We start from the raw sequence: 26,791 nt of genomic DNA, 5'->3' as shown, positions 1-26,791 counted from the left end.
ATCCAGTCCTAAAAATGTAAATATGTCCATAAACATTATCCCATATTAAGCAGTTTTTCAACAAATTTACTTACAATTTTGCTTCGACTCTTATACTTTTATATTCTGATTATTCAGTTCAGACACTATACAAGTGTTAATGTCCGTTTGTCCTACCGTTTCAGTGCTTCGCTTTTATGGATGTTGTCATCCTTGTTTCGCATGCAATTTAATAAAAATTTGAATTACCTAAAACGTTTTGTTTCTTGATGTGTCTAACTCTACAGCATCAAACTAAAAGAAAGAGAATCACTAATAATTACAAATTTGTGATAATATAGTTTCTTAAATATTTTTGGACAACAATTTTGAACTAAAATTGAACTCGACCCTTCAAAGTTACATTTTTTTCTTCTTCACCTAACATTCATGTGTAATCAACCTTAAACACTGCAAAAAAAATTATACAGGGATACTTTGATAATACGAATTATTAGCGGCAACGCCCCTAGAGGCCTCTGGGTGAACTTGATGTTGGTCGAATTCCCAGTTTAAATTTTAGTTTTAAAAAAATAATAAATTTTTCTTTCATTTTTTCTATGGGCCATTTATCTTGTAAGTCTATAAACCACTTTGTAACTATGATGTAAGGTTCACCTTAAAGAAGAACCGTATCAGTTCAACAACTAGCAAGATCCTTCGGTACACACAGACAGAACGACAAACAACTTGTTATCCTTATAATAAAGTAACAGGATCTGGGTCTGTCTGTGTGTGTACTGAAGGATCTCGCTTACCACAAATCCGATATGTTTCTCCTTTACAGGGTAGGTGGCTTTTCATTGTCATGGGATGGTTTACAACTATTTTGGGAGAGGGTACCACCATCCTGCCAGGAGAAATCGCCTCTAGAAAAAATGATCCCCCTCTAAAAATATTTTTTTACTTTTTCTTTGTAAAGCTACAATTGAAAGTGGCGGAGTCGACTTTCCCAAACCCCTTAAAAATCTTATAGGCCTCTAGGGGCGTACCTGCTAGATTTATATAAAGGATAATTGTAAGAGTGTGTTGAAGGAAGGTGAGTTTACAAGATCCAAAGTTAGATTAGTTTAACATTTTTTACAACAACTTTCTCACACATATTCACACACAGAATCATATGTGAGTACACACACACACACATATTCACACACAGAATCATATGTGAGTACACACACACACACATATTCACACACAGAATCATATGTGAGTACACACACACACACATATTCACACACAGAATCATATGTGAGTACACACACACACATATTCACACACAGAATCATATGTGAGTACACACACACACACATATTCACACACAGAATCATATGTGAGTACACACACACACACATATTCACACACAGAATCATATGTGAGTACACACACACACACATATTCACACACAGAATCATATGTGAGTACACACACACACATATTCACACACAGAATCATATGTGAGTACACACACACACATATTCACACACAGAATCATATGTGAGTACACACACACACACATATTCACACACAGAATCATATGTGAGTACACACACACACACATATTCACACACAGAATCATATGTGAGTACACACACACACACATATTCACACACAGAATCATATGTGGCTACACACACACAAACACACATAGAATGATGGATCTTGGACAAAGTAGCTTCGGACAATGTAGCTTCGGACAAAGTAGCTTCAGACAAAGTAGCTTCAGACAAAGTAGCTTCAGGACAAAGTAGCTTCAGGACAAAGTAGCTTCAGGACAAAGTAGCTTCAGGACAAAGTAGCCTTCTAAGGAAATAATCCTCCACTGTTAATAAAGGTCATGGCCGCAGCGCTCGGCCCCCTAGCCTATAACCCAACCTAACCTAACCTAACCAAAAAATTGTAAAAACATTATTAAAACTTGTAAAAAAAATATTAAAAATCTATCAACCACTTTTTGAAAAATCCATGAAATTCTAAACCTCCTATGTATTATCAGTTTATGATATTTTTCTTAAATAAATGTTCTGAGGCTAACATAGGTTAAGTTAGGTTAGGTTATAGGCTAGGGGGGTCGAGCGCCCGCGGCTAGGCAGGCAAGGGGGCCGAGCGCTGCGGCCATATTGGAGACTATTTTTCTTAGGAATCTACTTTTCTTAAGTAAATGTCCTGAATCTACTTTGTCCTGAAGCAACTTTGTCTGAAGCTACTTTGTCTGAAGCTACTTTGTCCGAAGCTACTTTGACCAAGATCCAGAATGATGTGTGTACACACACACACACATATTCACACACACACAATGATATATTCCATACATGGATCTAAAGGGATAAGACAATTACTGATAAATTGCTGATAACCGAATGATGGATAAAATTCCCTGTACTATAGATTACAATTAATGTTTTAAACGTTAGGAAAATCAACTAATAAAGAACCAACTAATTAAAATCCAATAATAGTCCCCAAAGTTGTTAAGACAACGAATAAGAAAACGTTATAATAAAACTTTGGGGACTAGAAAACAGCCCATTGTCCCCTCCCTCCCTATATTTCACCTTTTTGTAAATTTGCCAAGAAAAAGATGTATAATTGACAATTTTGGATGTAAAATTGCCAGTGTTAGATGTATATTTGTTGGCATACCTACGATATTTAGCAAATTACCGTCAAATTTACATCCATACAAACAATTTTGACAAAAACATCCATTGAATCTGCCAGTTGTAGAAACGGAAACGTCCCAGTAGGACTAGAAGAAAATCTTGAAAATTCCATCCCTACATTAGCAGACAGAAAATCTTTCCTTTTCTTTATACAACGACATATTAAATTATCGAAGATACTTTATATCTACTTTGTCTGTCAGTCAGTTAGTCTGTAATACACTAGGAAAATATTATTTTCAAAGCTGATATTCAAGGGAGACCGCTCACGTTTTTTGCTTGAAGATTCCCTATACCAATGAGCATCCAGTATGTGATTTATTTTATCCATCGGTCTATCTCCTTTTCCGTTTTTCTATTTATGATTTTTTTGGATTTTATGGTTTCTATTTTTTGATAAACACATGGGAGCGGGAAGAAAACATGACCAATTACCCTCAGTTGTAGATAGGTATATTATTTACCATTTGGTAAAATCCTGAAATTGTAATCGAGTTAGAATATGCTATTTTATTCCATTGGTTTTTGCAGAACATGATATCAGATAAAATTAATTAAAAATAACAGGATGTCTGTACCTTAAGATAACTATGACCTACATGGTTCTCCTTTACAGTAAAGCTAATTACAAGTTTAGGAAAGATCGAAAATATGGGCCAAACTTTACAGTTGCTTTAATTTTAATAATATTTTCATCCTTGCTACAAACAAAGAATAAAAGTTTTATGTAAATAACAACAGAGATATAAAGGGATAAGACAAAGGACGATAAAATTATACACATCCCAAACGAAGTCAAACAACATTACCCCATCTGTAGATTAAAGTTTGGAACCAACGAATCGAAATTCAACAAAAGTACTCAAAGTTTTGGATCACCAAATAAGATAGGATATGAATTTGGGGTACCAGTGTAATTTACAGTCCCATGTCCCCTCCCTCCCTGGAATACCAGAGCTTTGTTTGAAATGTAATAACATAAATGCAAAGTTATCCAATAATTTCTATAATTTTCATTTCCTGTGCACGCCTTTGAATGGTTCCTCTCTGGTGCATTTCAGTTTACTCATTGGGGCGTGCAGAGATTTTTAATTAAAGGGTGGATATATATTTGGCATGGGCAAATAATTCTTCGGAAATATTTAAAATACTATTTTATTCCAGTATGTCTTCGAATCCGGTTAATATCCGCTGGATTAGAACCGGTTCTCGGACACACTGAAAATAATGTATAGCCTCGTATTATATCCTTCGAATATAAAAATGTAAAATTATTATATTAAAACCAGTTTTTTTTAGCCCAGAGATTCTGATGGCACGGGCTAAAAAATTGGTTTTAATCTTATGATTGTAAGTTTTTATATCCGCAGAAAGCTGTTTATAATACGATACGATAAATATCATGTTGTCGTTTAAACAGGGATCTAAAGGAATAATAAGAAAATGGCTGATAAATTGATGTACATCCCCGATAATGATACACAAAATTACCCCTTCTGTAGATTACACTTTGTGGTTGAAACTTAATGAATCACCAATCAAAAACCACTAAAGTCCCCAATGTTATTAAACCAACAAATATGAAAACGTTATTATAAAAGATTTTGGGACTAGTGTAATACACAGCTCATTATCCTCTCTATCTCTGTGTTTACATAAGATGCATAATTACAGCTAGTATCATGATGAAATCTTGAAATTAAATAGGATTTAAAAAAACTCCCCTTTTTTAACACATGTTATAGTTTTTAGAATAATTTCCTTATTGATTTAAAATAAGCCTTTTCTTTAAAATTATCTGTCCGTCTGTCAGTCGGCATGTAAGAAAGGCAATAAGGAAAACATGAATATCTCGGTTGCTATTCAAGAAAGACGTCTGAATTTTAGTGTGTAGATTCCCTTTATGAATAAAAATCCAGAATTTAATTTATTTGGTCGTTCTTACGTTCATGGTACAAAAGACATATACATTTTTAAAAGAGAAGCTTTTCCTTAACGATTTAGGAAGCATAGCAACTCTATAATCGTTACCAGAAAGTCCGTACATCCCTTTCAAACATAATAATTATCCTATTCATCTGATTTTTGGAATACTGATTCCTATTACTACAAGGTATTATGTTAAAACGAAGTATCTATAACACTTAATGGGGGGGAGGGGGGTGGTCATGATACAAAGATAGGAAAAATTATTTTTTTTCTGCAAGTTCAAAGTTCGATTAATTTAGGATTTCTTGGCAAAAAATTATGCGTTCAGAAATTTATTAAATAATCTATCCTAGATTTTACAAATACTAGGTTCACTTTATTAAATATACATTGATAGAACAATCTATGTCTTAAAGTAAGATAGTTATTTCTCGCATCATATTATAATAGTTATTTCTTGCATCATTTTATAATAGTTATTTCTCGCATCATATTATAATAGTTATTTCTCGCATCATATTATAATAGTTATTTCTCGCATCATATTATAATAGATATTTCTCGCATCATATTATAATATATAAATAATTCTCGCATCGTATTATAAACAGCTTTCCGCGTATATAAAATGTATAATTATAAGATTTAAACCAGTTTTTTAGCCCTAAAATGCTGAAGACACAGAACCAGTTTTAACCCTTACAGATCGGGCCCCAATTCCCACCTTAATAGATCGGGGGGGGGGGGGGGCTCAAAGAGCCCCCCCCCTCTATCTCGGCTTCTAGTACAGATAAAGACGTAAAATTTTTTTCTGGTGGTTCATGTGTATTTTTAGAGAAAATTACTTTTTCTAGTCATAGCGGTCAGACCGCTCCTTAGCCGCTTTTTAGCGGCCAGCCGCTAAATTTTAAAACAGCTGTAGAGCGGCAAATTTTGCAGCTAGGATGACCAAATTTTAGGACGAACTTTCATTTTTCATAACAAAAAAATTACTTTTTCTGATCATTGCCGAAAAACGGCAAATAACGGAAACCGCCATTTTCGGCGGTTACGGCGGTAAAACGGCGGTTGGCGGCGCAAATTAATATTTTTATCTGTTTATTATTGCTCAAGGATTTACCAAAAAAATTATAGGTCTCTAGCTGTAATAGAAGCCACGATATTCATGATATATGTCTGTAGTAAAAGCCGGACAAAAATTGGTCATAAAGTCGGTCAGGGAGCGGTCAAACGGTCATAACACCACTTTTCTCAGAAGGTCATTGATATCTAAGTATTCACCAAAAAATTTTTAGGTTTCTACCTTATACACAAAAGTCATAATGTAGAAATTAAGATTTATTTAGAATTTTTTCTATTTTTTTTTGCTACCCAACTTTCACGACTTTGACCGGACACCACGACCGACACAGACCAGATATCCTAATAAAATCAACTCTTGCCGACGTATAATTACTAAACTTAAAAAGTCATGAAGTTACAGCTCTCCATCTTACCTACAAAAAAAATGAGATTGAAAAAACTAGAGGGGGGGGGGCTCTTGGAGCCCCCCCCCCCCTCCCGATCTGTAAGGGTTAATACAGAAATTGGACTCGTATCCATTTTGGAAAACGTAAAATTTTCTAAATTATTATAATATGATTTAGTACAAAGAACAAGAACATAATATGTGTATTTCTCTATTTACTAATTTTACCAAAACAGTCGTTTGGCCATAATTGTAAAAAAGCATAACTATAGATTTCATAAATTCCATAAAATTGCTCTAAAAGATCAAAACGCAATTGTTGTTGTTTAAATGCTTTTTCTGTCTTTTAAAACAGCAAAAATATTGATCTCATAAGCATGATATTTTTTGCAAAAATATCTATATTAACTATTAGTATACTGTGGGAATTTTCTATTCCAGCTCAACCTAACCAAACCAAAAAAGTACTTTTTTTTCTAAAACTGTTTGTTTTTGTTCAAATAGCGATGGGTTGGAAATCGCCAAATTTTCTTTTCACCAGATTTATTTGTTAAAATGTATAAATGTTTATAGTTTTATTATGTATGTATGTATTATTGTGTTTCCTTATAATGTCCACGGAAATTAAAACTGGATTAGTATCAAAGTATTTCATTCGTTTCCTTATTTGATGACTAAAAAACTTTGGGGACTTTTAATGGATTTCGATTGGATGGTTTTTTAAGTCGTTTTAACCACTAATTGCAATCTACAGAAGGGGTAATTTTGTATTTGAACATTGGAGATGTACATAAATTTTTCGACCATAGTCTTATCCCTTTAGATCCCTGAGGTTTTAGATACCCCCAGAAAAAGAAGTTTATATATCCTCTCGCTTTTACACCATTTTAATCATACTTCCCCTGAAATCCTGTGGTGCCCTGCGGACTCAAGAAGATTTGGGTATTGTCGGTTTTGTGCCATTGCCTATTAAGGGGCGTTTCGTCGTATTTTCACAGTGGCTTCTCCCTTATTTCTAGTCCCTGCTGAGGGCTCTAACCCTGCGCAGCAACCATTAGCATGTGCCCAACCTAACCTAAAATAACCTATCAAAAGCTACTGTGAAAATACGACAAAACACCCCTTAAGAGGCGATGTCACGAAACTGACAATACCCGGAGATTCACTATTCAATATTGTACTCTAATTCTCATTACTTCAGCATGAATTGGATAATTTTTTTAATTTTTGACCAAAACTGGTTAATCCTATTTACAATTGTCTTCCATTAATAAAATATTTAAAAAATAACTTGTGTTTATATATATATATATTTTTATTAGTAAGGTTTTTTTTGTCTGTGGCAAAGAATCTCACTAACCATTGAACCGATTAGGTTCTCTGTTCAAAACAAGCTTCAAATAGGTCATGTGATGGTTTTAGACTATTTTTTTAAACTTTAGATGCTTGGGGCGTAGCTGCAAGTATTGAAAAATGTAAAGAGAATTTTTTTTAAAATATCTACATTCAATTTCCTATGCAACCGTGGAACAATTGTAAAACGCATACTTAGTATCTTTTTATTTAAATTGCTTATTTCACATGTCTTCAATTAAACATGGTTGTCAAAACTTATCCGCCAATCAAATCGAAATAATTTTAATAATATATGATAGCGTATGGAGAATGGGATACGCCATATCTTACTTAATAGTTGCATGATTAAATGGTAAAACGCCCATTAGCCAACCAACCCTTTGATTGCAAGTCCTTTGTCTAGAAGCCCTAACCGAACTGGAAATTTTGGCCAAGGCGTTCCCCCTACTCTGACTATTCATATCACACAACTGACATAGTAGCATATAAACCACTTTTAAGGAATTTATGGCGCAGTGTTGGGCCAAGATACGAACCTATTACCTCATTGACAACGAGTGGATGCCCAACGGGTTACAAACGTCTCAGTCGCGGGTTTATGTATAATATGTGTTCTTAATATCCCTAAAACGGCTTGAAAACTGAAATATAAAAAAACTACAGTATGTTTGTTTTTAAGCACTTTTCTTTTTTATGAAGTTTATATGTAATTTGCATCTTAAATGATTTTTTTTGCACAAAACCTAATTTTGATGCTTAGTTTAGGTTATATAAAGGTTAGAAGAGCCCCACAAGGATAGTACCCCCACTGGGTTGGACCTACCCTCAAAAAAGAGAAATAATTTTTTCTGTTTAAAAATTGAAGATAAAAAAAATTCTTTCTTTTACTTTAAATGTAAAATTTAAGATTAAAACTAAAATTCATATTAAAAATTTCAGATGAAATTCACTATTAAAATTTGACAACCCTTTGTTTATTATTATGCGATTTTTTCTCAAGCAACAGAACAACTTTTTTTTTATAAAATTCAACACAACAAGTTAACAACAGTCATTTATATGCGTTGTTATATAAAATTTTACTGTGAGATTTGTGACGTTTCTCTTAAATACAATAAATGCTTTCAAGTAGATAGTTTTTAATGGATAGAAAGTTGATTAGATGGATGGATAGATAGTTGGATAGAAAAATAGTCAGATTAATAGATATAATAGATACTGATAATGTAAAGATAACTAGCTAGATAGATACGTAAGTAGAGAGTAAATAATATACAGATTGATAGATGAAAAGACAGTCACAGATGGTACATGTACATTACCCCGTCCCGGATTTGAAAAATTTTGTTAAAATTTTTGCCCCCAGTCAAAATATGGTTGATTTATGCATAAAAAGGACCCATGCAAAATATTTTTTCTGTAATGCAAAAATTGCGACGGTACAAGCATTGCAAAGTTTTTAAAATCTGCAAAAAACCCTGTTTTTATGGCTTTTTTGGGGCTTTTGTACCATCCCAATTTTAAAGATTTTTACAAAATTTCAATTCAAGTGTGTTGATATATACCTGAAATTTACCAAGAAAAATGGGGGCAGTCTCAATTATAACATATGAAGGTGTAGCAAGTAATCTTCCAAATACAAAATTGTAAAATTGCATACATATATAATAGGATTGGGCCGGATACTTTTTTGGATGGATACTGGATATCTGGCTGATTTATGATGCCTGATATCCGGCTAATATATTTTATTTGGCCGGATATCCAGTTATTCGACCGGATATCCGGTTATTTGGCCGAATATCCGGTTTTTCAACCAGATATCCGGTTATTCGGCCAATGTTCTTTTATTCGGCCAGATATCCGGTAATTTGCCATATAACGATTATCTGTCATTAGAAATCAACCGGATATCCGGTATCCAGCCAAAAAAGTATCGGCCCAACCCTATTATATATGTATGCAATTGTTTCTTCTTTACAGTAAAGTTTCTGATAGATCCAGGGAATGTTTCAGTTATTACCACTTAAATAAAATTAGAGGATAGACCCTTCTCTCAGGTGCCCAAGAGTCCTTTAGGAGCGTTACCGCTAGAAAGTACTATGGAGAAGCTCTTCTTGTGAAAAATTTTTAACATTTTCTTTTTATGTGTCATTATTCATTGTTTATCTCTGTTAATTTTGTATTGACTTAATAGAAAAAGATGTCTTAGCTTATAAAAGATGTTCGGTGCTTTCCCTCAAAGTGTATTTTGATCACTGACAACCCCTCCTTCCTTATATTAACTTGCAAGGGTTCCTGGTACCCAATATAAACTATCCTAACCTGACCTTATATAATTAAGAAACAAACTAGAAAGTATCACTTCCTTTTTTCAAGGTCGGAAGATGGGGGGGGGGGGGTATGTGCTCGACTTGGCACTTGGGAAACTGGCAATAATTTGCCTTAAACTTACGTCTTCTATATATCAAAAACTAATGCTATAAAGCAGAAGTACCGATTGCAGAGTTGCTACACTTTCTAAACCCTTATTGTTACAGGAATCATCAACCAAAGTTTTCAATCAACAAATTTCAACTTGCTTAGATTAAATAAAAGAGCTAACCTTTACGGAGTTCGTTCAGACTCATATTATAGAAAAGATTTGCTTTTAATAAGTATCAGAAATAGATGGGACAAAAAAGACTGTTTAATACACTAGTCCTAAAAGTTTGAAAATAACCTTTCTTATTCGTTGACTTAATAACTTTGGGGACTTTCAATAAATTTTGATGGATTGGTTTATTAATTTGAGTGTTCAATCGTTTCTACCACTAATTTTAATCTACAGAAGGGTTAATTTTGTGTATTATTAATGGGGATGTACATCAATTCATTAGCTATATAGTCTCCTTGAGTAACATGTTATTTCTTGTTATGTAATAACAATAATAGTTATTATTAGACTTTGGGTACAGGAATCTAGATAGAGAAGACAATGGCTGATAAATGGACGTGTATACCCCATGATTATACACAAACTTACCCTTTCTGTTGATTACAATAGGTGGTTGGAACGTCTTATTAAACCAATTAAAATTTCAAACAATCTAAAAAGTTGTTGAGCAAACAAATGAAAAAGTTATTAAAACTTCGGGGACTAGTGTAATTAACAGCCCATTGTGCTCTGCCTCCCTAGTTATTATTAGATTTTTGGTACACTCTGGTATAATTCAGAGAGGGAGGGGAAATTGGACTGTTTATTTCACTTGTCCCCAAAGTTTTATAATTGTTTTTCTAATTCATTAGGTTAACAACTTTTGAGAATTTTATTGAATTTTGATTGGTTGGTTTATTAAATTAAGTGTATAAACGTTTCAACCGCTAAGTTTAATCTACAGAAGGGATTGTTTTGTGTATCAAACTAATTTCATACATATAAAAAACATAAAAAACATAAAAAACATTTATTCAGTGACAGATTACGCCCCGTCTTACGAAGCAGTACATACAATAGTACACCAAGCTACTGCTTAGTACCAGGTGTACTTTACAATTTTTCATAATATTTATAAATTTAAATTGCATGACTAACACTAGATGTTATGTGTGGCACTGATTAGGCTTCCCTAAAAGTAGGAATATGCGTATCCGAGATGTTTGCATTGCCTTTTTTAGGTTGGCATTAATTTAATAAGAAAAATAAGAAATAATAATGTCAAAATAAATGTAGGTAAAATTAAATGGACAGGGGAAAAAGAGAAGGAAAGAAGGGTTACAACAAATTTTAAGGCTAGTTTTTCTTAAATTTTAAAACCATTTCTGTAATCAATAATGTAAGGTTTTTAATAAATCCAGGCAAATCGATATATTTTAAGTACATTCATTACATTCTTCAATATTACATATAGATTTAAAAAGTTCATCTTTAAGATTTTGATAGAGGTAGGCCGGATACCGCATATCCGGATGATTTATAATGCAAGATATTTGGTATCCGGCAAATTACCGGATATCCGGCCAAATTGCCGGATATTTGCTAGATATCTGGCCAGATGCCGGATATCCGACATTATAAATCAGCCAGATATCCAATATCCGTCCAAAAAAGTATCCGGCCCAATTCTATTATATATGTATGCAATTTTACAATTTTGTATTTGGAAGATTACTTGCTACACCTTCATATGTTATAATTGAGACTGCCCCCATTTTTTTTGGTAAATTTCAGGTATATATCAACACACTTGAATTGAAATTTTGTAAAAATCTTTAAAATTGGGATGGTACAAAAGCCCCAAAAAAGCCATAAAAAAAAAAAGCCATAAAAACAGGGTTTTTTGCAGATTTTAAAAACTTTGCAATGCTTGTACCGTCGCAATTTTTGCATTACAGAAAAAATATTTTGCATGGGTCCTTTTTATGCATAAATCAACCATATTTTGACTGGGGGCAAAAATTTTAACAAAATTTTTCAAATCCGGGACAGGGTAATGTACATACAAGTCTTTTTATATAAAAAAGACCACTCTAACCTACTTATTTGTTATCTATTTGTTATTTATTTCTAATTTTTAAAAGCGAAGCTTTTCTATAATTAGGGTCGGTCCGTCCATACGTCCGTCCGTCCGTCACGGATAGCTTTTTTCGTTAATTTAGACATGTTAGAATTGTCCTATCGATTTCAAATTTTTGCATGGTGAATCCTGTAGTAGTTAGGTACGATTTAGAAAGCATAGCAACTCTATAATCATTACCAAAATGTCCGTACGTCCATTTTAAACATGTTGATTTTTTTACTTTTTTAGATAGCTTTTTTCGTTTATTTAGGCATGTTAGAATTGTCCTATCGATTTCAAATTTTGCATGGTGATTCCTGTAATAGTTAGGTACGAGTTAGAAAGCGTAGCAACTCTATAATCATTACCAGAATGTCCGTACGTCCTTTTTAAACATGTTGATTTTTTTACATTTTTAACAACAAATTTTTATGTGACCTAATTATCCGATTGGTCTGATTTTTGGTATACTGATTCCTGGGACAACAAAGTACAATATTATAATAATCAAGTCCTAAAAATGTAAGTATGTTCATAATCATTATCCTGTATCAAGCAGTTTTTCAACATATTTACTTACAATTTTGCTTTGACTCTTATACATTTGCATTCTGATTATTCAGTTCTGACATTATACAAGTGTTAATGGCCGTTTGTCCTACCGTTTCAGAGCTTCGCTTTTATGGATGTTGTCATCCTTGTTAAATAGATAAATAAAAAGACGGAAAGTTACAACCAAATTTTTTATAAAAATCCTACATACTAAGGTATTTGTCGCTTTTTTTTATGGATAGATAAATAGATAAACAGACAGATGAACAGATAGATAGATAGACAAACAGATGTACATATATACAGATAGATAGATGGGCTGAAAGTTTTTTTTTATAGAAATCCACTCTAATCTACGTACTTCTTATATTTCTCCCTACTTTTTGGATAGATAGATAGATATACATTATACATGTAGATAAACATTTAGATAGATAGACAGACATATAAATGAACTGAAAGTTTTTATAGAAAATCCACTCTAACCTACATACTTCTTATATGTCCCTACCTTATAGAGTGCAGTGTGTTCATATAATATAAGAGAATATAAATATATTAATCATGAACCCAGTATTAGTGTCGGACTGATTATGACGTAACAAAAAAAATTAGCCAATGAGACGCCACAATGAATTTTACCATTGGTCAATAATGTCCTCTCATTGGCTAATTTTTTTTTGTTCGTCATAATCAGTCCGACACTATAACTGGGTTCTTAATCATTAACAAAATTTTAATCAAAACTGCTTAAATAGAGGACACTGTTTGAGGACATATTTACATTTTTAGGACTTGATAATATAGAATCTTCATTGTACTATGTTTTTCTAGGAATCAGGAACACAGTAATAGTGTCTGACTGATTATGACGTAACAAAAAAAATTAGCCAATGAGAGGCCACTATAAATTTTACCATTGGTCAATAACGGCCTCTCATTGGCTAATTTTTTTTTGTTACGTCATAATCAGTCAGACACTATTACTGTGTTCAGGAATCAGTATTCCAAAAATTAGATGTTTAGGGTAATTACAACACATACATAATTGTTGTCAAAAAAGTAAAAATCAGCATGTTTAAATTGGACTTTCTGATAACGATTACAAAGTTGCTACGCTTTTAAAATTGTACCTAACTGTTAGGAATCACCGTGCAAAGTTTGAAATCGATAGAATAATTCTAACAGGTCTAAATTAACGAAAAGAGCTAACCCTTACAGATTGACGGACGGACAGACCGACCCTAATTATAGAAAAGCTTCGCTTTAAAAAATATCACTTCTACCTACTATTAGAATTGGGGTTCATCTCATTTGGCAGAGCCCCTATTTGCTAGGAGGAAGATAAGAAACTTTAAATGAACATATTTTTGGCTGAGAGTTACCCAAATTGATTTATCCCAAGCCTCTCTTACACACTTTTTCTTTATCCATACTACCAACTAGGATATATTATCTATCTATCTATCTATCTATCTATCTATCTATCTATCTATCTATCTATCTATCTATCTATCTATCTATCTATCTATCTATCTACTACCAACTAGGATATATTATCTATCTATCTATCTATCTATCTATCTATCTATCTATCTATCTATCTATCTATCTATCTATCTATCTATCTATCTATCTATCTATCTATCTATCTATCTATCTATCTATCTATCTATCTATCTATCTATCTATCTATCTATCTATCTATCTATCTATCTATCTATCTATCTATCTATCTATCTATCTATCTATCTATCTATCTATCTATCTATCTATCTATCTATCTATCTATCTATCTATCTATCTATCTATCTATCTATCTATCTATCTATCTATCTATCTATCTATCTATCTATCTATCTATCTATCTATCTATCTATCTATCTATCTATCTATCTATCTATCTATCTATCTATCTATCTATCTATCTATCTATCTATCTATCTATCTATCTATCTATCTATCTATCTATCTATCTATCTATCTATCTATCTATCTATCTATCTATCTATCTATCTATCTATCTATCTATCTATCTATCTATCTATCTATCTATCTATCTATCTATCTATCTATCTATCTATCTATCTATCTATCTATCTATCTATCTATCTATCTATCTATCTATCTATCTATCTATCTATCTATCTATCTATCTATCTATCTATCTATCTATCTATCTATCTATCTATCTATCTATCTATCTATCTATCTATCTATCTATCTATCTATCTATCTATCTATCTATCTATCTATCTATCTATCTATCTATCTATCTATCTATCTATCTATCTATCTATCTATCTATCTATCTATCTATCTATCTATCTATCTATCTATCTATCTATCTATCTATCTATCTATCTATCTATCTATCTATCTATCTATCTATCTATCTATCTATCTATCTATCTATCTATCTATCTATCTATCTATCTATCTATCTATCTATCTATCTATCTATCTATCTATCTATCTATCTATCTATCTATCTATCTATCTATCTATCTATCTATCTATCTATCTATCTATCTATCTATCTATCTATCTATCTATCTATCTATCTATCTATCTATCTATCTATCTATCTATCTATCTATCTATCTATCTATCTATCTATCTATCTATCTATCTATCTATCTATCTATCTATCTATCTATCTATCTATCTATCTATCTATCTATATATCTATCTATCTATCTATCTATCTATCTATCTATCTATCTATCTATCTATCTATCTATCTATCTATCTATCTATCTATATATCTATCTATTTATCTATCTATCTATCTATCTATCTATCTATCTATCTATCTATCTATCTATCTATCTATCTATCTATCTATCTATCTATCCCAAGCCTCACTAACACACTTTTTCTTACTACCCATACTACCAAACAAGTATGTAACAATCCATAAGGCATAAAAAGGAACGAAGGGAGGGATAACTAGACTGTAAAATATACTAGTACCCAAAAGTTTTTATAAACAAGATATCTCATATATTGCCATAAAAACTTTATTAAATCTTGATTAGTTAGTTCAAACTAGTGTGTGTATGTCTTTAATCGAGGGACAAATAGACAGACTATAGAGTTGTGGTTCTTCTAAGAAATTTATATAGCTTATGTCACTATTGTAGAATTTACTTTAAAACATTCAAAATAAAAACTCAAAACTAGATCTTAAAACTTTTATTTTTGTTTTCTTTTCATATTTATCATTTGATTGAAAGCATTTATTTAAGAAAGAAAATCTAACAGTAATTTTGGTGAAAATAACAGCATAAACTAACAGCATTTTTTTGTGTAAGTATTTTTTGTTATATTATTATTTGTATAGTCATCTCAGTATATATCCTTTTAAAAATCAACAGGAAGTCTCTTTGTTTGTGTTAAGATCTCACTAACCGCTAAACCAATACAGTTCTCCTTTACAGTGAAGCTTTTATTGGTCCATATTATGGAGTATCAACCGTGCCCTCCTTCCCATAAAATGCTTCTAAAGGCCTCTAAGATTTTTTCAAGAACGTTTAAACTTTAATTAGGAAGGGGTAAAACATATTAAAGGGGTATAATCTCAAATAACCCAAACCCCACTGTAGCTCGTTATTTTTTACTAGCGGCTACGCCCCTAGGGCCTCTGGGGGCACTTGAGGAGAGCGGAGTTGAATTTGATAACCTAATTTCTTATTTTAGATTTTAAAAGAAAAAATTTAAAAAAAATTTTGGTGGGTGGAATTTTTTTTTTTTTTTTGGGGGGGGGGAAACCCCCCCTCCTCATTTTGAATTTTAGTTAAAATATTTTTTTTTTTGGGGGGGGGGTTATTTTTCATTTTTTTTTTTTTTGGGGGGGGGTTAGCGAGATCCTTCGGTACAAACAGACAGATAGAAATCCTGTTACTTTAGTATAAGGATTATTGTTTTAGGATATAAATCTAAAATGACGAGTTTAATGAAAAGAATAAGAAACAACTCAATGACTAAACATACAAGTAAGTTCTTGATTCATAGATAGATAGGCAGGAAAGATTTATTAATCCAGGGATCTTAAGGGATAAGACAATGGGCGATAAATTTTCATACTTCTAGTTTGTACCAACTAAGCAAGAATTTAAAAAAGTATCCAATGTTTTTATGCCCACAATGGACAAACATGTTTATAAAACTTTGGGGACCTTTATGATTTTCATCCAATATCCCCTCCCCTCCCCCCCTGATTCATCTAAACAAGTTTCCACGGTGCTTTCCCTCAAAGTACCGGCCGAGCATTTAATCTCCTCCCCTTAATTTGAAAAAAAATAAGGGGAGGTTCTTATCCCTAACCCTTGCGGTGGGCCCCTGTCATCATTCGGGGTGTATTATATTAATTTATCGCCCATTATCTTATACCTGAAGATCATTGTGGAACCTAGTAAAAGTGTCTGACTCTGATTATGACGTAAAAAAACATTAGCCACTGAGAGGCCAGTATACACTGTACTTGACCAATGGTAAAATTTATAGTGGCCTCGTATTGGCTAATTTTTTTACGTCATAATCAGAGTCAGACACTTTTACTAGGTTTATCATTGTGTACATTTGAATAATCATGTATGTAAATATGAATAAGTGTATATATCTTTTATATGTTCTCTTAACATCTATCAGGGATAAAGAGAGGGAAGGGATATTAGATTATAAATTGCTCTTTAATCCAAAAGTTTTAAAACATACCCTAGCTCAAAACCTTTTTAAATATGTTACTGGACAAAATTGTTCTTCTATATACTATACTATCAGATTCGCCTCTAGTCTCTATAGGCTTTTCCCCAAGAGGTTTGAAAAAAATTTAATAAAATGTTGGGGAAGTTGGGGGTGTCCCACCCCCAAAGAAAATAGCCTAAAACCACCACAAGACCTGTAGGTATATTCCCTGAAGAGTAGACCCCGATCAGTCCAGAGGTTACCGAGATCTTAAGCTTCAGACGGACAGAAGCACAGACATTAAGCTACTTTGTATTTATTACTAGCGGCTTCGCCCCTAGCGTCTAGGGGCTTTGCCCCAAGAGGTGATCAAAAAAAATTTGTTGGCGAAATTCGTAAAAGGACCAAGGAAATCTTGTGCATAAAAAAAAGGACCAAGGAAATCTTCTGCAAAAAATAGGACCAAGGAAATCTTCTGCAAAAAAAAAATAAAATAAAGGGGGGAAAATTTCATTTTTGGGAGGGTTGGGGGTGTCCCTACCCCCAAGAAAATAGCTTAGAACCACCACAGGATCGATAGTTATATACCCTTAAGAGTAGAATCCAATCGGTTCAGTGGTTACCGAGATCTTAAGCTTCAGACGGACGGACGGACGGACAGACAGACAGACAGACATCAAGCTACTTTGTATTATAGATAGATATAAAATGTTTCTTAATGAAATGTAACAAAACCCATGGTTAACTTTGCCAAGATTTCTACACCTAATCTATCAGTCTCAAAAAGTTGGGTTCTCTAGTCATTTTCCAATAATAATCACAACAGAAAATCAAGTATTTCTACCTTCAAACTGTGATGTGAATATATATAAACTGTTTTCTTTAGAATTGGCTATAAGGAGACAAAACAATTTTTAGGCAAGCAAAAAATATGTCATTCTGAGAATGAATAAAAACTTTTTCTACTTTTTCTTTTCCTATAGGAATTTTACTTTACTTTTATAATAACGTCTAACTGTAAGTAAAAATCAAGCATCTGTTGGACCAAAGTAGCGAAGCTTTTCCACTGGTCCTATTGTGCCAATTGCGTGCTAGGCTTTTAAAAGATAAGAATGTAATTTTAAGGCAAACAAATAACTATAATACAGGTACGTGGCAGTGATCTAAAGGGATAAGACAATGGCCGATAAATTAATGTACATCTCGAATGATGATACACAAAATGACCCTTCTTGAGATTAAAATCATTTATTGAAACATTTGGACATCCAACTTAATAAACCAACCAATCAAATTCAATTAAAGTCCCCAAAGAAAACGTTATGATACATCTTTGGGGACTAAACATTGTCCACTCCCTCTCTCAGGGCAAACATTCAATCTCAAACATTCCTTAACAGTTTATCATATAACATTCTGATTTTCATCTTTCATACAGTTTTAGATAAAAGTTTTGACGGATTGATGATTTATAAAACTTTTTATCAGTCTTACTTTTGAGTAATGGATATCAAATATTGTACTTTTAAGATTATGAATAATTTCATTGTTAAGTTTTTATGGTTTTAAATCATTATAATAAAGTAACAGGATGTCTTTCCGTCTATATATTATTATCGAAGGTTCTCGCTAACCGCTGAACCGATATAGTTTACCTTTACAGCGTAGCTTCTCAGAGGTCCTGGGAAGGTTTATAACTATTTTGGGTGAAGGTACCACCACCATGCAAAGAATATCACCCCTTGAAAAAATCCCACACAAAAAAAATAGGCGTGTAGCTGCTAGTAGAGTATTAAATTAAAAAGCTATAGGTACTAGTTATTTATCCCAAAATGTGTCAAACTCCTTAGCATAGGCGTCCAAGGGGGGGGGTAATGGGCCATTTGGCACCCCCAAACGATTTTGGGGGTGCCGTAGGCACTCCCAAATTTTTTTGAACAATACCCCCCCTAAAAAAAAATTACCCCTACCTTGGGGGTGCCGTAGGCACCCCCAACGATTTTTGGGGGGGTATTTACCCCCCCCAAACCATTTTGGGGGGGGTAATATAAATAAATAAATGTTCTTTAAAAAATTTTTTTTTGGGGGGGGGGTATTTACCCCCCCCCAAATTGAATGTTCTTAAAAAAAAATTTTACTGAAAATTTTTTTTTGAGGGGGGGATCTATGATGTAATTGTAAAGCACTGAAGATTCCATAAAATAGATACCTAACTAAATTAAATATTTCATTAAATAATGAAAAAGAATTTGTATGGGCGATTTCTTTTGGGAGGATGTCAGGGTGTCTCAAAACTAGTTATAAAACTTACCAAGACCTATAAGACGCTTCACTTTAAAGTATAATCATATTGGTTCATTGGTTAGTGAGTTAATTATTGTATTTTTATGTTCTAAAGAATGAGATACTACTATATATTTGAATAGTAGTGGCGCCCTTAGCATCTAAGAACTCGTGTTTTCTAAAGGGTAAAAAGGGAGGAGAAAAATAGCCTAAAACCACTCAAAGGATTGACCTATAATAGTGTGGAACCATCATGGGATCTATGTGAAGCTTTCCTAAAAAGGAGAACTCAGTATTAAAAGTAATGAAATCTGAAGCTATAGTCAAATAAACCTTACTTACTACTTTATGTCATAGGATAGTACTTATTAACTTAATAGATTAGGTAGGTGCTTTTTTTACATAATTAAATTACCCCCCCCAAAAATTTTACCCCCGGGGTAAATTAGTTTGGGGGGGGTAATTACCCCCCCCAACAGATTTGGGGGGAGTATTTACCCCCCCCCCAACAGACTTTAGGGGGGGTAATTACCCCCCCCAATCAAATTTTACCCCCGGGGTAAAAATTTTGGGGGGGGTAAAAAAAAATTTCGGCGCGCTTCGCGCGCCATTTTACCCCCCTCAAACACGAATTACCCCCCCCCCTAAAATTTTTTACCCCCCCCCCAAAAAAAAAGCTTGGACGCCCCTGCTCCTTAGCTTAATATTGGTTCTTCAAGCATTAATACCTTTCTTCCTTATCCCAATGCAATTGATTGATTGATTGAGAAAAGACGACCTAAAAGTTTGTTTTGAGTCGGCCAAAAGGAAGTGCATTTGTATTGTGTTGTTTGCCGCTACTTATTCTGTGTCTCTCGGAGGTATGATCAAAACACTTTCATTGTTATTTTAGACATAATTTTGATAATCTGTTGACAGGCTGTTCAATAAAGTTTATACAAAAACCTGATGTTTGTTTGGTTCCTGGCTCTGGATGCGTGTGTCCATTAAGATCTCTGACTTTGAATTTGTCAAACACAACCCGTACTTTATATGGTCGTGACACATTGTATAAGCAACATCCAGTTGACAGAAAAATTAAAAATTTAATATTAAATTCAATTTTGTTGGCCCCAGGCAAAGTAAATTGGTATTGATTTTAGGTTTTTTATTTCATCATTCGTGGAACCAGTACTAATCATGCGGATCAATATTAAACTGTTTCGAAGCTTTACAGGAAAGATATTAATTTAAACTTTTAAAAAGTAAATATTTTCTTTAAGCTTGCATAAAAATTCCCATAACAATATTGTATAAATTAGGAAGCATAGCAGGTATATAAATTGCAGAGAGGGAAGGGACGCTGTCCCCAAAGTTTTATAATAACATTTTCTTCTTCGTTGGTTTATCAACTTTAGGGACTTTATTGAATTTTGATTGGTTGGTCCATTAAGTTGAGCATTCAAACATTTAAACCACAAATTGTAATCTACAGAAGGGGTATTATTTTATCATCATTGGTGATATAGGCCATATTATAGGTCATTGTCTTATCCATTTAGATCCCTGATAATTAGCAAAAAAAGTCATTTAGCATGGCAGTCTTCTATAAATGTTATCATCCTTGTTTAGCATATCTATAACATAACAAATTTAATAATTAACTGTTCATATTTTTGATGCATTTTTAATAAAACTTTTTCCTTTTAATAATGTTTTATATTGCTTTTATATTGTATGTAATCCAAGCTTTAAATGCTGTTTTTAAAAGCGAAGCTTTTCTATAATTAGGGTCGGTCCGTCAGTCCGTCCGTCCGAGATAGTTAGCTTTTATCCATTAATTTAGCCATGTTAGAATTGTCCTATCGATTTCAAACTTTGCATGGTGATTCCTGTAGTAGTTAGGTACGATTTAGAAAGCGTAGCAACTCTATAATCATTACCAAAATGTCCATACGTCCATTTTAAACATGTTGATTGTTTTACTTTTTGAACAACAAATTTTTATGTGATCAAATCATCGGATTGATCTGATTTTTGGTATATTGATTCGTGGGACAACAAAGTATAATGTAATAAGCGAAGCAACTCTATAATCAAGCCCTAAAAATGTAAGTATGTCCATAAAAATTATCCTGTATCAAGCAGTTTTACAACAAATTTACTTACAATTTTGCTTTGACTCTTATAAATTTATATTATGATAATTAAGTTCTAACACTATACAAGTGTTAATGTCCGTTTGTCCTACCGTTTCAGTGCTTCGCTTTTATGGATGTTGTCATCCTTGTTTTATATATGTAGGAATACAAAATATTTTGATAATTATGCTCTTTAAAAAGTTTAGTCCTATAGAAGTTGTTTCAAGAACTAATTTGAATAATATGCTCGTTGATGATATTATGAGCCTTAATACCAAGCACTTTTCTTGATGATATCTGGTTGAATCATTATTATAAAACAAAAGAAATAAAACTAGTAGTTATATTTACAAAAAATATAATTATCTGACTTTATTATGGCTGCCACCCGCAGATATGGCTCAGTGGTTTAACGTCCGCTTATCTGTTGGGGAGGTGTCGGGTTCGAGTCCCCAGACCGCATCAATACTAAAGATGTAAAAATTAGTACCTACTGCTGCTCTTTCAGGCGTTAGAGATTTGGAGTAAAAGTAGGGGGGAAGCCTTAGCCCTAAATCAGGTATGCATGGGTGGTCCTTGGCATGGTACACTAGTGATCGAAAAACTTTGCTCAGTCATAGGTTGACTGAAAAGTCCCTGTGGACTAGCATTGTGTAGTAGCTGGCTAGTGTGTTAGTGGCGTTTGTTAGTTCATCTACTGGGAGTCATCCTTGAATACTAGGTTGACTGAGAAGTCCCAAGGATTTGATGTGACTTCATTGTGTCGTTGTCAAAACAGCGCCACGTCCTGTGCCTTGGTTGCATTAAAAGTCGCAATAATATCGTGACAAAAAAAAATCACGAAACCTTAACTCACCATCCATAAGGTTGACGTGTAAATTACCCACAAGCCCTAATTAAAGTGTCAAGGGAAAATGATGGGAAGGATGCAAACTCGAATCCGCGTCATACCAAAGACGTTAAAAATGGTACCTACCTGCTCTGTTCGGCACAGGACATCAAAGAGTTGGAGTAGGGGGAATGCCTTGGCCCCAAACAGGCGCAACTCACTACCATGCACAGTTAGGATCTCCAGACAAAGATCGTGCAATCAAAGGGTTGGTTGTCTGTAATGTACTGTACCACGGGTATGAGGTGAAGGACCAAGAGTCTGGCCTTGAGTTGACAAGTTGACTGTTAGTCCAGGTGCAACTCACCCACACGACATTAACATTATTATGGCTGCTAAGTAGCAGTAGGTACTTTTTTTTATCGTATCTTGTATGATGCTGTGTGAACAAGACTCTAACTACTTAAATTTTCTCCTTAAATTGTCAATTTTTTGATAAGTTAAGTTTAACGGGGAAGGGTGGTGGTTTTCTTGGCTTGAGTGAAAAAATACAGGCGTTTTAAAGTTCTCTGTAAGTTCATCCTGACTTAAAAAATAGTCCTGGTGTATTATTTTTACATTAAAATAAGCTTTTAAGATTTTGTAATTTTTATCTTAATTTTTTCACAATTCTAATAAAACCTAAAACATCTATATCTGCAAAGAGGGAGGAGACAATGGACTGTAAATCAAACTAGTATCTTAAGTTTTATAACCATCTTATTTGTTGGTTTAAAACTTTTAGTACTTTTCAGTATTTGATTTGTTGATCCCAAACTAGAAGTGTCCAAAATTATAAGACAATTTTAATTTACGATAGAGGTAATTTTGTTTATCATAATAGGAGGTGAATATAGATTTATCGTATATTGTCTTAAGCCTGAAAATCTGCAGAATTAGTTTTAGGAAAACAAACAAGTTTTGTCTAGAAATATAAAAACTGAACACAAATAATATTTGCCCAAATAAGCAACAAATAATATTAAACAAAGCACAGTGGGACCGAGAACAAAATGAGCAACAAAAAAATAAAACAGGGTACAGTTGGCCCAAGATTCACAAAATAACCAACATATGATATTAAAAAGAGCACAGTTGGACTAAGGTGCCCAATATAACCACAACATAAAATGAGAAAGACCGCAGTGGGCCTGAGATGCATAAAAAAAGCTACATATGATATGAAATATTGCATATTTAGAAAAAAAAAATAAACTATTATTATTTATATACAGTACAAGGTGGAATCAGGACAAATAAAAATTTATTTCTAAAATAAATAATACATAATTCTAACAGTGCACATTGGGACTAAACTAGGTACCTAATAGTATCATGCAAAATGAGAACTTAATAGATCAAAATAATCAGATGAAAATGCCTAAATTTTGTCCCACACTATAATATGGAACCCTTTTTAAAAATTTGTAATAGTGCATTAGATCAAAATGTATTTTCTAAAAAAAAGTCCCAGAATATTAGGTATGTTTCAAATTAGCCCTTCTGGTATCTGATACTTTTGTTGGCTGGTATACCTATTAAGAATCATTAAAAAAATTACTATTGAACCATTGTGTATAAGAGAAGCAGAGTTTGTCTGGAAATAGGAAAGACAAAAGCATGAAGGGGGGCGGGGTTGGAGAGGGGTAAGCTAGCAAAATTACTGCAGATTATATTAGAAATATTTAGTACCAAGGGTAAACAACTTATAGCCTTAGTTGTAAATCCAGAATAGATTTGGTATTCTGAGAAATCATATTATTTTTTTAATTACAAATATACAATCTTTTTTATTTTATAATTTCTTTTTTACATTGATTTAGTTCAGCCCTATTACCTTAAGGGGCTACCCTAACGAAAGGAAATCCCCCCCCCCCCCCATAAAGTTTGTTTTCAAAAAAGAAGAAAAAACAAAAGTTAGTTTTTATTTTCTAGGGTCCTATCTTTCTTGAGGGTTGACTAATACTCATGCCAAATAGCCTTAAACCTACACTTCGAATAATATGACTTTCTGAAATATACAGAGCAATTTATTCAGCAGTTTGTGAGATCTTAATGAAAATAAATAAAGTTCTCGATTTTAAAGGCTTAATGTAATAGATTGAAGACTATTTCTGAACTAATTTTGAAGTATCATTAAACAAATTTTTGGGGTTTTGTAACTTTAACTGGATGTGTTGCTAAATATGTATGTATATAAAACCACTTTTTCGCATCAATGGCTTTATTCATCCTTGTGATTCGCCCAGGGAGACAGGGGGCATTTGGTTGTTAACTACACTAGCGCTAAAAGTTTTATAGTTACGTTTTCTAATTTGTTTACTAAAATATTTGGTAATTTTATTTTTGAATGATTCTCCATTAAACGCATTGTCGAAACTTTTCAACTACTGAATGTAATCTACAGAAGGGGTAATTTTATGTTTAATCATTAGAGATGTAAATAAATTTTGTCTTATCCCTAAAGATCCTTGAGATTTGCACCATATCGTCAGAGTGCCCCCAATGTTAACCTCAGCGTAAAGAATTCTCTCTGCGGAGAATGAGATAACTGTCACCGGCTTCCATAGTCATTTATTATGTTTAATCTTTGCATGTTAGATGACCTTCCAAGGCTTGTATTCTGGTGTGATTTTAATACATCCTTGTTTATTGACCCCTGTGAGGAAGAAGAGCAAACCACGGTGCATACTTCAGACTTTCGGAGATTTTACATTACAACAAAAAAACTAATGGGAAAATTTAATGAAATAATATTTATCGCAGCGTATTTAAGACAGCTTTACGCAGATAGTAAAATGAATAATTATAAGATTAATTATTCGTAAAAAATTGTCTATAATACTATACGATACATGATTTTTTAGTATGGTTCAGAAACAGTTCTAATCCGGCAGATATTAATTAGTTTCGAAGCCATCTCTAGGATCTTAGTAGATGGACTAGCGGATTTCTTAAAACCATCACCTTACTGGAAGACCAACAAAAAAAACTACTACTTTATATTATGGACTAGTTGCTTCGCCCCTATACTTTTGGAGATGGCGAGAGAGACCCAATAAAAAGCCAGAAACCACCCGTAGATATTTATAAAGAATACCTGAAAACTAAATTTTGCGTCTAAGGTGAGCAGATATAGATATGCAGAAAGGATTTTCAGTTGTCAGGAAAATCTTCTAAAAAGAAATACTCTTTCAATCTTGAAGAATGTAAGCCACATATACTGCGCATTCTGATTGTTTTTTAGGTAAATATCTTTGCTATAAATATCCCTTAAATAACACGACTTTGTCCGGAAGACCTAACTTTGCAGGATAATGTGCTATAACTGTTTTAAAGCCAAGACATTCCCGATGCTTTAGCAATTAACGTCACATGCCTAATAAAGTAGCAATATGAACTTTTTTTATTTAAAATAAACCCATTTTCCCCGTGAAACAGCGTATAATGTCCATTAAAAAATTACGTCATACAATAGAAATTACCAATGATAGGCCAGTATACAATTTACCATTGGTCAAATACAATATATACTGGGCTATTACTGGTCATTTATATTGTATGAGTATGACGTCATTTTTATTGGACACTATACGCTGTTTTTTCCCCGTCAACAAGCGGACGTAAAATTGGCGGATTATTTTTTCATGTTGGAATCCAAGAGGCCCAACAATAACCACTACTGTGGGTCGTAAATTTCTCCGTCCTCTTGTAAAGAGAATATTACAGGGGTCTACAACTGTACCACATCATAAAATCACAATTGATTTGCAGCAGATTCAAGTGTATTAATGTAATGTTATATTTCTAAGACCCTATGCCCCTTAGGAAGCATAATGTATATATGTATGGGATGAAATATATTTGGGATGTAGTATTATGGTACACTTTACAACTTTAGTTTACATTTGCTCGCATTACAAAGAATACCTATTATGTTATTCGAAAAAGTGAATTTAAAATCTTATATTATCAAGAAGGGAGGAGACATTGGACTTGAATAACAAAGTTGAATAACCATGTTTTCTAATTCGTTGGCTAAAAAACTTTGGGTACTTTTATTGACTTGTGGTTGGTTGTTTGGTTCCCAACCATTTAGAGTCCAAATTTTACAACTAATCATTTTGATTTAGGGGTACTTTTGTTATCATAATTGAGGATGTACAATGTACATTGTACATCAATTTATCGTCCATTGTCTTATCCCTTAAGATCCCTATTTAAAAAAAAAATATTATTGTTACATGTAGTAGATTAAGATTTATTAAAACATAACAATAATAAAAGAGAAAACTATTTTATTCTTACCT

The 26,791-nt window shown here is 32.9% G+C and overlaps 1 protein-coding gene across 1 annotated transcript in view; it reads left to right on the top strand.

The window, feature by feature from the left end:
• Positions 1-15,800: 15,800 nt before the first annotated feature.
• The window catches only part of LOC145335524 (uncharacterized), a 93,098-nt gene continuing 82,107 nt past the window's right edge, over positions 15,801-26,791 (top strand). Inside the window, exons 1-2 of the mRNA XM_080181311.1 lie at positions 15,801-15,833; positions 16,454-16,519. Coding sequence (XP_080037437.1) covers positions 16,468-16,519 — 52 coding nt within the window. The 5' untranslated portion in view covers positions 15,801-15,833; positions 16,454-16,467. The remainder of the gene's footprint in view (positions 15,834-16,453; positions 16,520-26,791) is intronic.

This window comes from Acartia tonsa, chromosome 13 (assembly GCF_053477335.1).
Source record: "Acartia tonsa isolate MP-2025a chromosome 13, ASM5347733v1, whole genome shotgun sequence".
NCBI lineage: Eukaryota > Metazoa > Arthropoda > Copepoda > Calanoida > Acartiidae > Acartia > Acartia tonsa.
The sequence above is the reverse complement of the archived record's forward strand: the minus strand, read 5'-3'. Positions and strand labels throughout refer to the sequence as shown.